Source organism: Gymnoscopelus microlampas (genome assembly GCF_963454915.1).
Source record: "Gymnoscopelus microlampas genome assembly, chromosome: 14".
In the NCBI taxonomy this organism is placed as follows: domain Eukaryota; kingdom Metazoa; phylum Chordata; class Actinopteri; order Myctophiformes; family Myctophidae; genus Gymnoscopelus; species Gymnoscopelus microlampas.
Genome location: NC_139951.1, coordinates 36,355,759 through 36,369,035, shown reverse-complemented (window position 1 = coordinate 36,369,035; position 13,277 = coordinate 36,355,759). Strand labels below are relative to the sequence as shown.

Genomic DNA, 13,277 nt, shown 5'->3' with positions numbered 1-13,277 from the left:
GCAAGATAATGTGTGATTCCTCTGACTGACAATGAAAAGCATCGTTTGCGTAGCATTAATTACATATGATTGCCAGGCTATCACTGTTTTTTGTTGGACTATATGTAGTTGAAATAGAAATAGTTTCCAGACAACCTGCCATTATTCTCCCAAGCTTTTGAACCCTTAGCCTGAAGTGACGTTGTTTTGTTATAGATCCATACAGTGGTATCTATGACATGATCTACGGTTAGGCCGCATAACAGAGGATAGACTACATCCCATAGCCATGGAGGGATGATTGCTCTGCGATTGGTTAGTTCGTTGCTAGGCCAACCGCCTGATCAATGCTGTAACTGCGTCTATCAATCAGTCAGTCTATGCATGCATGTTTCAGCATGCATTCAGTCAGTCAGTCACAGTCAGTCAGTCAGTCAGTCAGTCAGTCAGTCAGTCAGTGAAATAGAGTCTTATTGGCCGGTCCCTGGATCTGGCAACAACATATTGATCAGAGCTGGCCGTTGGACGATGACATGCATGCTAATAAAACACAGCACAGCGGCACCATTATATATTCAGACTAATCCTCCAGTTGGCCAATAAAAAGATTGCCTCTGCAGTCAGACCTGTCCTGGCACCGTCCCTATAGAGCCATTAATGTTTCCCCCTCTTAGTGCTGAACTCCTTTTCTTTATTGTCATCACCTCTGGTGGCGAGTGTGAAATCATGTGAATTGTCCCAAGTGATTGTTGCGTGACGTGCCTGCTGGGCTGCTGGAGAAAGGCTCCTGGGAGACTGATGCGTGACACCATTAACCCAGTAAGTCCGGGAAAGCATATGTGTCGTTTTAGATTGTAGCTATATTATTTGAACCACTTTAATTATTTCATACTTTGGGTGTTCAAAAATAGCAGATATACAAGCTCACAGCACGTCACTTCGTGCCGCACTGCGAGCTCGTAGATCTGCTATTTTTTTTAAAAATCGTGAATATACGTGCAAATCTTTGATATATCATTTTTTATAGCGAACACTTTGAACTTTGTCTCTGGAACTAAATATTTTGAGATGGGGTCCGTGGCCAAATACATATCATTTTGGGGGTCCTTGACATGAAAAAGTTCATATAGCAACATACGTTTTTTCAGAAAATTGTCAGGATTTAGAAGACATCGTGATCCTCAGGTCTTTTTTTTTTCCCTGAATTTTTATCCCACGATTTTGCAACCCATTTTTTCATTTCCCTTTCTCTGACTGCACTGGCAGTGTTTATGTCCTTTGTACATCTTGTACAAATGTGTGTGTGCGCGTGTGTGCTATACTTGTGAGGAACAAATCTCCCTCACAAGTATAGTAGAATTTCTGAAATAGGACCGTTTCTATGGTCCTCGCAAGAAAAAAACTGGTTGTTTTATGGTAAAAAATTTTTTTCAGAGCTAGGCTTACAATTCCGAAAAGATTCAGGTTGGGGTTAAGGTCAGGATTTGGCATTTAGAGGTTAGATTTAGGTGTTAAGGTCCTTACACACCGGGGGTGATTTTTTCATGCAAATAATTGTTTTTTTTTAAACATTATAAAGTCAATGCAAGCTTCCACATCAGTTTCGCGGAGCAAAAAAGCGTTTTTTATTTATTCGGACCGACTCAGAATTTTGCGTATATTCACATAATCGCCTGTGTGTAATGACCTTTAGGATTAGAGTTTTTCCCATTTTCAATGGCGTCCTAAAACGATGATGTCTTCACTAGTGTAGCAATACAAACCTTGTGTGTGTGTGTGTGTGTGTGTGTGTGTGTGTGTGTGTGTGTGTGTGTGTGTGTGTGTGTGTGTGTGTGTGTGTGTGTGTGTGTGTGTGTGTGTGTGTGTGTGTGTGTGTGTGTGTGTGTGTGTGTGTGATTGTGCACACCTTCATTGCCTCGCCTCAACCTAGACAATATGAAGAATCTTGTGTAGTAATTGTAACTCTAAATTGTAGTCTTGCCCTGGACATGTTCACTACATCAGTGGTTCTCAAAGTGGAGTCCAGGGACACCCAGAGGTCCTTGAGGGAGTTCCAGGGGATCCCCAGCTAAATGATAGATAGTTAGGAACCAAATGGACCCTTAGCCTATGGGTCCGTAACTCAGCGAGTGTACAAATGGAACCAAATGGACCCTAACGTGTCCATTTGGTTCCGTTTTGTACGCTCTCTGAGTTAAATTAACATTGATTGTACAATATAAATTTGGGTCCCAGAGATGCCATTATATGGGGGTCCGTAGCCTAATGCATGTCAAACTGGGGGTCCTTGAAATTAAAATGGTTGAGAATCACTGCTAGCGCCGTAAAAAGTCTTCTCTTATGGGGGTCCCTGTGGCATATCTTTTCAAATGTGGGGGTCCATGGGCTAATAAGTGTCAATGTGGGGGTCCTTGACATGAAAACGTTTTGAGAACCACTGCACTACTGTACATGAACCCTAAGTGTCACTATTCGGGGATGAGCATTCGGAGAAAAAACGCATCGCGTTTGTGAGCTCGTAGATCGGCTATTTTTGACTAAGAGAATGGCCTAGGGGGAGAAAATGAGGGGGCCAAGTATAGATAGACCCCCTGGGGGATTCCGGCCAATTAAGTATACAGTGTGGTCGTACAATGGTTGTATGGCTGAACTGGAGAGCTTTGCTTGATGTTCTAACCCAGAGCTCCTCAACAGGGGGTCCGGGACCCCTAGGGGGTCCTCAGAGTTACTACAGGGGGGCCGCCAAATCTTTGTGTGATGGGGAACATTAGCCGAAAATAGCCGATCTACAAGCTTGTAGATCGGCTATTTTCTGATAGTTTGTGTAGAGGGAAAAAATAGCTGACCAAGACTACAGACTACAGAGCCAATGGTCAAGTTGACTAAATATTGAGGGTTTAAAAGGTTAACTATCTGAAAATACACATTAGCATGAATCCAACTATCTATGAACTCTATGAAAAAGTTTAATCTGCAACACAATATAATAGTAGTCGGGGTCCCTGCTTCATCTTTCTCTCAGCTAAGGGGGTCCTTGGGCTGAATAACGTTGAAGACCTATTATTGTTCTAACCTGTATCTTCCCTTTCTTTTGGCAGGGTGTACCTCGGATCATCTCAGCCGATGGCATCAAGCGCACTGAAAAGGAAGATCCCGCGGCCAGCGAGGTGGGATGGATGACCTCTGTCAAAGACTGGGCCGGGGTCATGATATCTGCTCAGACCCTGACAGGCAGAGTCCTGGTGAGTTCAAGCTTTTCACCGTTCCCCACCCTCCCCCGTCCCCAAGTAACCGTTTTGATTGACAAGCCGAGTCGTGATGACTGTCAGTCAGTCGACAGCTAATGATTTCTCCTAAGCTTACCCGCGGTTGCCAGATCCAGTGCTTGACCTCCGTGTTATACTGTTAGTCTGCTGCTATAGACATAACGTAGAAGTCCTTATAAATGACATCTAGCATCTGACAACAAGCTGCGGAATATCGCCCAGGATGCCAAGTTGAATTTACGTCTGCTTCTTGCCTGATGAATAATCAAAACCATTATGGAAGCGTGGAGCTCGGAGGCGAGCCGTCAAAAAAACAAACAAGAGACGATTTGAGGAGCATATTAAGGCCATAGACCCCATAAGGCTCATAGCCGACAGAGAGCGAGACACAGACAGACAGAGAGAGTCGGAGGAAAAAAAAGAAAAAGAAAGAGGCTGGCAGGACGGGAGGGCTTACAGTTCACTGATTGCGTTTGGTTGACGGAAGTTGTTGCCATGGTACCTTGTCCGTGTTTTTCATAAATTAATGACCTATTGTATACTGGACCTTTCACACTGAGCACTGTAACTACAACGATAACTACTGTATTACTAAATCGTTCACGGTTGTATTTGTCAAAGTTGTGGTGTGAATTCTGCAAGCTTGACTTAGAATAATTAAGATTTTTTAAAACTATATTTTTATAGTTATAGTGCTCAGTGTGAATGGCCCTTAATTCTAGCGAAAAATAGCCGGTCCATTTTTTTCGAAAGAAATGTGTGATCCGATCAATTTTTTTTTTTAATTATGTAATACTAGATTTTCAAAATCTAGCAAATCAAACAATCTCATGGCAGACCCCTGCACAGTGTTTGTGCCACATTTGGTGCGGATCAGAGCAACGGTGCACGTGCACCTCCCTCACAAGTCCAGATGTTACGTTTTGTGATGTCCACCCACAAGGCAATCTGTCTGTCTGTCTGTTGGTTTTATAAATATTGAACCAATGAAAAATATTACCTGAGAGCTTATGACTAAATAATTGGATCCATTGGAACACAGTTGAAATGTAACGGTTTTACGGACATACAAGGTTTCCAACCGACAGCGATGATATTTTGTACAGTAGGATTAAATGAGGGCATGAGATTAGTGGCTTCCCGTTGTAATTTTTTTTAACCTGTTTCTGTCCAGTGCTGCTGCACTGCGGGTGGGGTGAGGGGATCTACTGTATAATCCAGTGAAGGACAAACTCTTGCCGGTTTTGCCCCGAGTTGCTGCTGTGTGTTGTTTTTTTACTCGTTTCCTTTTTCCTCTGTTATGAGAGGCTTGTTTTGGTCATAAGTGCTTAGCAAAGCTAGTTTAACCCATTTAGACCTGAGGCCGATTCTACAAATGTCTTCTAAATCAGTTTTGTGAAAAACATAGTGTTGCGTTATCAGTGGTGCTCCCACTCTTTCATGTCAAGGACCCCCAAAATGATATGTATTTGGCCGCGGACCCCCATCTCAAAATATTTTGTTCCAGGGAGCCCCAGAAGCAAAGATCTTTGTTAAAAAAAAATCACACATTTTCAAAAATAGCAGATCTACAAGCAAGCTTGTAGATCTGCTATTTTTGAATGGGTGAAGTGTAAAATAATGCTTTGCTCAAATAAAAAAAATCACAGATGCGTTCCCGGTCTTAATGGGTTAAATGCGAGCAGTAATGAAATGAAATAATGTAAAGTAGGAGTGGCGTGCCAAAGCCTGCCGCAGTGCTCAGTGTATTACCCCCACCCCACCCACCCCTCAAATATAGGCTCACTTCTCTGACTGGCTATAGTGCATGGAGGTTGTTAATCACAGATGTGTTGCTGCCTGCCCCCCCCCCCCCCCTCTCACTGTCAAAGTCTGGAAAGATAAAGATATTATAGAAGATAGATATTAAAGATATTAGTGGCAGTTGTGCTGAGTTGTGCTCTGGAACGACCTGCCTCGCCCCATCCAGTCTGCCCAGTCCATTGGGGTTTTCAGATCCCTACATAAAACCCTCTCTTTGGCTTTTAATTGCACCTGATCCGCTACTGTGTTTTAACAATGTACATATTTGTCTGTGTGCCAATGGGCCGCTTGTTGATGCTTTGTATGTCTCAACCTTGTACAGCAGCTTTGGTCAGCTTCTGTTGTTTTAAATGTGCTTTATGAATAAAGTTGGATTTGATTTGAGATGAAAGTTTTAGTAGATGATTAGTTTTTTTTTGTTGGCAGGAAGTAAACAGAGATTTAAAAAAAAGAGAAAGAAAAGAGGAACATGCGCTGCCAACCGGGAGATCTCCAGTCAAAACAAATATGAATAATTTTCTTCTTAGCTATGGCGGAGCTGCTGGTGTTATCATCAGCCCCCCTGTGAAGTGAAAAAAGAAATGATATTTTTAGATGATAAACAGTGTACTTTACACCAGTGACTCCCACACAGGCAAATACTTTATTTATTTATTTTTATAAACAGCTATAGCTTCTTGTTCCCAAAAGAGTACAAGAATAATTTCCTACCACTTGTAAATACTGTGAGCTTTAGATAAAAGCAAAAAAAAACCTGGGAGTGTCAGAGTGTGACTGACATCTGTTAGCTTGCTCAAGGTGCTAAAAGGTTTCCATGGTTTGTGCCCTGGACATACTGTACATACACTGGCAGCACGCTGACACACACACACACATTGTGCAGCGAGCAGGCTGACGGCAAGTCGCCTCTGTCGGGTGGAAACCTCCCATGTCCAAATAATACTGTTACTTTTCACTTTCACAGGGTGAAAAGAAGCGTCTCGCTAGCTCTCATGCATTGAAGGAGGCATGAGCTCGGCTCTAGGCTCTCCCCTAGGCTGGCAGAGGGAGTGTAGTGCCCAGGATTACTTAGACAAGAATTGGCACTGGGTGAAAAAATAGGGTTACAAAATCGTGGGATAAAAAAAATAGAAAAAAAAGAAGAAAAAATTACTTTAACAAAGGAAAAAAAAATCGAACATGGCAAAAAAAATAGCAGATCTTCAAGCTCACAACGCATCGCATCGCGATGCGTTGTGAGCTTGTAGATTGGCTATTTTTGCTACTTTTGTGTGACACGGTAGTGCGATGAAGTGAGGCATTCATTTATGAAAAGAAAAAAAACATGAAAAGTTGAAATGTGAAGATACAAGGTTTCTGCCCGACGGAGAAAAAAAAGAACACGAAAAGTTGAATGATGGAGATACAAGGTTTCTGCCCGACCGCAGTGAAGTAAAGGGATGAATCCAGATCAGCTCCATTATAGGCCTGTGACAGTTATTACATAATCGCCTGGTCGCAATTATTTGAGATAATTGCGATTATGTTTTGCATAATCGTCAGAATCGCTTCCGTTCATCCCAGTGAATTAATTTGTTGAAAAATAGCAAAAATAGCTGATCTACAAGCTGATCTAATGTTAGGATAACATTATTAAGTATATGTCCTTTAAACATAGTACATTATTTATTATGATTATCGGTCATTGTCAGTAACTGTGCAATTCTTTGTTTACAAAGCCTGAAAGGCAAACGTAAATGTGATTTTTACTGATATGTTCCAATGATAAATGGCAAAATATATTTTTTTGTAGAACAATTAATCTTCAACTAAAATGTCATGATCGTGACATCCCAACTACATTATATGTTGCCTTGTTTTATAATGCTAAAGCCGAATGGCTATTCAAGAATAGCAGATATCGAATGGCTATTCAAAAATAGCAAATATACAAGCTCATAGCGCGGCACCGAGTGAGCTTGTAGATCTTGTAGAGCTTGTAGATCTGCTTGTACTGTAGATCACAGGTTGAGAACCGCTGGGGGTGTGTGTGTGTGTGTGTGTGTGTGTGTGTGTGTGTGTGTGCGTGTGCGTGCATAATGAGGCTCAACAGCCTGCAGTCTGGATGGTGGCTCGGCACCTACATCCACGCTCTGCACACACAGTTTTCCCTTTTTTTCTCTCTTTTTTTTTTTTTTTTTTTTGGAGCGCTCGTCTGTAACTATGGCAACGGCAGCTTACCTAAGCATGGCAGATGTGTGCGCTCTACGGCCGCTTGTTTTGAAGGCCGCATTAAAGCCTGTTTCTGGGCCATCTGAGAAGGTATATTAGTCTTGGTGGGTTTTAAGAGCATGACATAAACCTAAATGAAATTGTTTGTACGCGTGCCCGCGAGCGCGTGTGTTTGTGTGTGTGCCTGCGTGTGTGCACGCTTGCAGGAGGGATGAGCTATATTCCTAGATATCTCTCATTGTCCCACATGATCTGTAAGCTCCTCCAAGGACTCTCTGTTCTTTTTTCAAGCCTATTTCAACCAGATGGACTACAAAAGGATACTATTGTTATACCTTGTTGTGCTTATAAGGCTTTTCTTGGGGACGTTCAGGACAAATTCTACCATCTTACACTGTTGAAACCTTAAGGAGGGGTTAGTTAGGGTACAACTCACTCTTGCACACATTTGCCTGAAATCATGAACGCAGTGTGCAATTTCCGTGAAATTGTGCTCGCACATTTCCACTAGGCCGAGGAATGAATGCCACCCTTGTTTTTCTTTTGTTGCATGATTCGACTACCAGTCAACTATAGGCAGCATTTGGCCAATCCTTATTCGACTAGATAAATTCTTAGTCGGTGACAGGCCTACTTTAGATATTGCATGTTGAAAGATAAAACAGGTGCTGGCTGACCCACCGTGGACAGTCCAGAAAGTCTTTGTTCGTTTGCTGGGCTGCCCAACCCCGTCATGTCGCAGCAGATTGTAGCAAAAGATCAAACATTAGGCCCTTTGGTCTATTTAATTAGCAGAGGACACTTCCCTCCCAACCTCTCTCTGCCTTTCAAAGCTTATCTGTTTGGGATCAGCACTTCCCTCACTGTGCGCTGCCATAAAAACGCAAAAAGGCAGGGCCTTGGTGTGTTTACTTTCTAATTACAGATCAGCGAACAGGCCTTGTGCAAAGACGGGGCTTCCCTAAGTTCAGGGTTCCCAGAAAGATCCCATCTGTCAGTTAGTTATGCATTATTAGACTTACCCCCCCCCCACCGACACAATATAAGAGCCAGCGTGGTGTGAGATAGTGCAGCCTCCATATTCATCACAGGTGTCATCGCACTGCTGTTTGCTCCCGTCGAAAAAACAAACAACGCTTGCTTTGAGACAAAAAGGTGTGTCTGCTATTTGAACTTCCACCAGAGAGAAACCCTCTACTGTCATCTGTAATGTTATACAGTACATCTGCTGTTTAATCAGACTCTGTTACCTCACGATGCGATCGTGAAGACAGTATAGTGTGTGTGCGTGAGTGTGTGTGCGTGCGTGCGTGCGTGTGTTACCTTACACAAACTCGTGCATTGTTTTGGGGAGGGAAAAATGTGTTTCCTCTCAAATGACAGCTCCCTGCCGAGTGACATTTAGGCCGCCTGGGCTAGGCTCATGGAGCTCCGTGGGGGGGGCACTGGGACGTCACGTATCTATTATGCTGGCCATTGAAAGGTGGTGCTATTAATGGAAGCATGGAGCTAACCCTCTGGCACCACCCTGCATGGCAGACCGACTGCCGCGCACGCCCCTTAACCCCTGGCCCACTCCCATTGGATAGGATCAACGCCATAGCAGAGTCATTCATGGCCATGCCATTGCCTCACACCGCTACATACTCTATGTCTTGCGTTTGTACTGCTACTGTATGCAAAGATGTTCCGACCAGTTGCATGGACTTCCAGTTTATCGTCGCCGAATGAATGAAGCCGTTTCGGCCAAGCCAAACGGGATTCAAACGCGGGTCACGTTTGCAAGGCGTCAACACGTTGATTGTCTGTCATATTAGGTGACGGGGAACATCAGAGTCACGTTTAGGGCGTGCCTGTTGTTGCTGCTCCCCAACTTTGATGTCACACAGGAGAGGCCTCTTGTCCCTTGCAACTAAATTATTGGTGGACCAGAAGGATAAGGTTTTCATCATGGGGGAACAAGCCCCCTTGTCCCCTCCTCTTTTGGAGAGCCTGAATGAGCAATTGCAAATAGCCACGACACTACATGGAAAAGCTTTTTGTCTGATGAAAGTGTGGGGGTGTGTGTGTGAGAGTGTGTGTGTGTGTGTGTGTGTGTGAGAGAGAGAGAGAGAGAGAGAGAGAGAGAGAGAGAGAGAGAGAGAGAGAGAGAGAGAGAGAGAGAGAGAGAGAGAGAGAGAGAGAGAGAGAGAGAGAGAGAGAGAGAGAGAGAGAGAGAGAGAGAGAGAGAGAGAGAGAGAGAGAGAGAGAGAGAGAGAGAGAGCGCAACAGAGCGAATCATTTTGCGAGACCTTGCTTCTGTTCTCTTAGGAGTGAACACAGCACCGCTTGTTCAAGCAGACGTGTGTGATAAGCCACCCAGAAGTGGTTAGGAGCCCTTAACCATACATGCCTTTTTACAAGTTGCCGGTTTATCATCAAGCATTTTGTGTGTGTGTGCGTGTGTGTGGTTTTGTTTTGTATTTCATGGTTGTCATGTCAGCATTAAAGGGATCTGCCAGTCAAACGGCGTTCCTCGCCCCTTTTTCCACCAAGCCACATGAGGATGCCACAACGCTCGCCTCATTCCTGGCGTTCTTTCGGTAGCCTGCATCATATGTAATGGATACCTAGCCGATGCGATGCCACCCGACGTACCCGCCCACGCCCTCCTTTGGCGCGAGGCACGAGAGCTGCATGCCACCTGTGGCCCATGGTGCCAGGGCGTGCATTGACTTTCACTTCTCTTAATGCCTCTCGCAGTGTAACAAATAAAGACCCCGGCAGTGCCAGCGCGGTCCTCGTCGCCTGGCTGTGATGCCACCGCTATTTTAGGGTGACAGCAGCTGCCTGCCCTGTTTTCTCAGGGCCCCACAGAGGGGAACAATGCCATGTGGGACTTCAATCACTTTGTTTGCTTTTTTCCCCCCACGTCATCCTAGTGTTGAAGTTAAATCAATACGCACACGTGTTATCTTCTTGATCCATTTTGTCTGAGCCCGTTTATAAACTTAGGGAAACTATAGCGTTGCCTTTGTTATTGTTGGATTGGTGGTGGTACATATTGTTGTCTGCTTCAGTCTGCCATCTGCCTGGCACCATCTGAACAAGATGAACAAGCTTTATTAAATAAGATAAGACAGATAAACCTTTATTGATCCCTTGGGGAATTCAGGCATCAAAGAAGCAACAGCAGAGTTAGATTGAAACACGGGAGCAGGTAAGAGACAAGAGACAATAAAAACATTAATAAAGATAAAATCAAATATTCAGACTTAGATTCTGACACAAGACATCTGCATCTGTCTCTAAATGAACGGTTTAGCATGTGTACAGTCTATCATTAGTATAAATGTGCAGTCTATCACCAGTGGATACATGAATGGATATACTGTGAATTTAACAATAGATAATATTCATTATCATAATCACTGTCACTGTGTAATACATAATGCATTTATTATGAGTGCAGCGTCAACAGGCTTTTGACAGCTTGATAATATATGGAGTACTAGTGATATGTGAGTGAATATAGAGTATCAACAGTCTTATCAACAATGAATGTTGAATTATTAATTTAATCTCTCAGCAGTTATCCTTAACCACTTTAAGCCTGGAATCCCTATTGTGGCATAGGCAAAAAGAAAGAAGAAAAGAAAAAAGAAACACACATATACAAAGAATTTCAGTTTATGTTTATGTCATGCTCTTACAACCCAAGACTAATGTTATGCTCTACTTCGTCATACAAGAGTGTTGCACAAAAGTAGTGAAAATAGCCTACATATAGCTACAGGCTCAGAAGAACGCGTTGTATGTTTTGTAATAATAATACAAATCTGCAAAGTAACTAGTAACTAAAGTTTTCAAATAATTGTAGTGGAGTTAAAGTATAATATTTGCCCCTGAGATGTAATGGAGTAGAAGTAAAAGTATTGAAATTTGGAAATACTCCAGTAAAGTAAAAGTACCTCAAAATTGTACAAAAAGTACAGTACTTGAGTAAATGTACTCAGTTACTTTCCACCACTGGTATGTGGTATCGTCTTGACTCATACACTTCCAGGTCACATGGACCTGCCGCCATCTGCACCTGCAGGGCATGCAGATTGAAGAGTCATCCGATCCTCAACAAAGCCTTGTTGTTGTGTCACGTCATATTTGGAAGGCCAGCCCGGCGCGTATCAGGTGTGAAAATTACCATTCCCCTGAGAGCGGTTGGCAGTTCTAATTTGGTGAGCTATGGTACCTGGGGTTGACGGCCCACAACTTCTTGCAGTATCTAATTTTGGTTACAAAGCGTAGTTTCTAGTTTAGCACGGCACGACGAGGGCGAGGCGAAAGAAAACAAACAAAAAACACTACTTCTGTCCTCAAAGTAATCATTTATTTACAGTGTTTTCTTAGGAGATTCTCGTCCATCATGATATCATTGTCCACGCGTTGTGACAGCCCAAAATGTGGACATCAGGTTGCAAGTGGTTAACCCATTAAGACCGGGAACACATCTGTGTCATTTTAGATTTCTTTGGCTATTTTTTTTTAAATCGTGAACATTTGTGCAAATCCTTGAATATATATATTTTTAAAGCGAACATTTGTAACTCAAATCTTTGCTTCTGGGGGTCCCTGGAACAAAATATTTTGAGATGGGGGTCCGCGGCCAAATAGATATAATTTTGGGGGTCCTTGACATGAAAACGTTTGAGAACCACTGATGTAGCAATTATAAGTGTTTTTCAAAAAACTGTTAGGATTCTGAAGACATTTTGTAGAATTGACCTCAGGTCTTAATGGGTACTTAAAACCTGATCCCTTTTAACCATAGACTGTATAAATGAGATGGACAAACCCCCTCCGCTGCTTTCTACAGACCGAAAATGAATCCTTTGCTGCAGACTGTATATCCGCCATCTTTCACTACGCGTCAGAATGAGTTCAGACCATTATTGGTTGGGTAACTTGTCAATCAAGAGCGGGGGGCGGGGAATGAATGCTATTGGTTGTGTAGCGTGTCAATCAAATCATCCCGCCCCTCCTAGAGAATAGCCTACTTTATCGTCAATTTTATAATAATTAGAACCATAATTTAGCAAAACGCATATCCTGATGATTGAAAGGAGACTTTAAACTAGCGACTGGAAGCATATAGAATTTATGACAATTTTTATTACAGTAAGAAAATCGAGTCTGAAAGTTGGTAAAAACCCATCGGCTTGCGTTAAAATAAATTCTTTCTGAACTCACAGGTCGGCACGGGTGAAACAGCGCCTCTCGCTGGACATTTACTAAACATCCGGGTTGGCCTCATAGTAAATATCTCAGCCTTGCCCCTTGCTTTTAACCCTAACCTTTCCAGCATTCTTCCTGCATCTTCTGCTTCTTGGGGGTTCCTTGTGACTCAGCCAGTTAGTCCACAGACATATGAGTCGAGAGAGGACCTGAGTTCGCATCCGACTCCTGTCATGTCTCTCTCTCTGCACTACTATCTAATGAAAAGCACATAATTGCCAATAATACAATATAACTAGTAACATCTGTAGTAGTTATTGGTGGTCTCCCTGCTCTTCTATTGATACATTTAGACCCTGTGTTTGGTTGACAAATAGTGTTACCTGAAGCTCAAAATGCAATATCCCCAGGACAGCAGGCATGCCGTCTTAACTCACTGGTAGAAATGTTGTCGTCTACACGGAAGACTTGTGTTCAAATCCTGGGTAGGACATGAATAATTATGAATTGCATTGAAAGAAAGAGAGAGAGAGAGAGAGAGAGAGAGAGAGAGAGGGAGAGAGAGGAAGAAAGAAAGAAAGACCTGACTCCAACATGTTAGAGGTGCAAACGAGGTAACTCTTGATTTAGCAGCTGGCACCGTGCTTTTATGCTGGCACCTTACATCAGAGAGAAACTTAGGCTTTCCCTTGGCTGAAGTCGAATTAAATGAATTACCACTGCCACTTAGTGAGAATTAACATTCAGAGGTTAATAGCCGTCACTGCAGTATTGCAGTCACGTGACCGCGCATTAATTTCGCAGGCA

General features: G+C 43.0%; 1 protein-coding gene across 9 annotated transcripts in view; it reads left to right on the top strand.

The window, feature by feature from the left end:
* Window positions 1–13,277, top strand: part of LOC311060764 (calcium-activated potassium channel subunit alpha-1a-like) — a 139,796-nt gene that overhangs the window by 16,359 nt on the left and 110,160 nt on the right. For all 9 annotated transcript variants that reach the window (XM_084079087.1, XM_084079082.1, XM_084079089.1 and 6 more), the window contains exon 2: window positions 3,078–3,221. In XM_084079087.1, coding sequence (XP_083935213.1) covers window positions 3,078–3,221 — 144 coding nt within the window. The remainder of the gene's footprint in view (window positions 1–3,077; window positions 3,222–13,277) is intronic.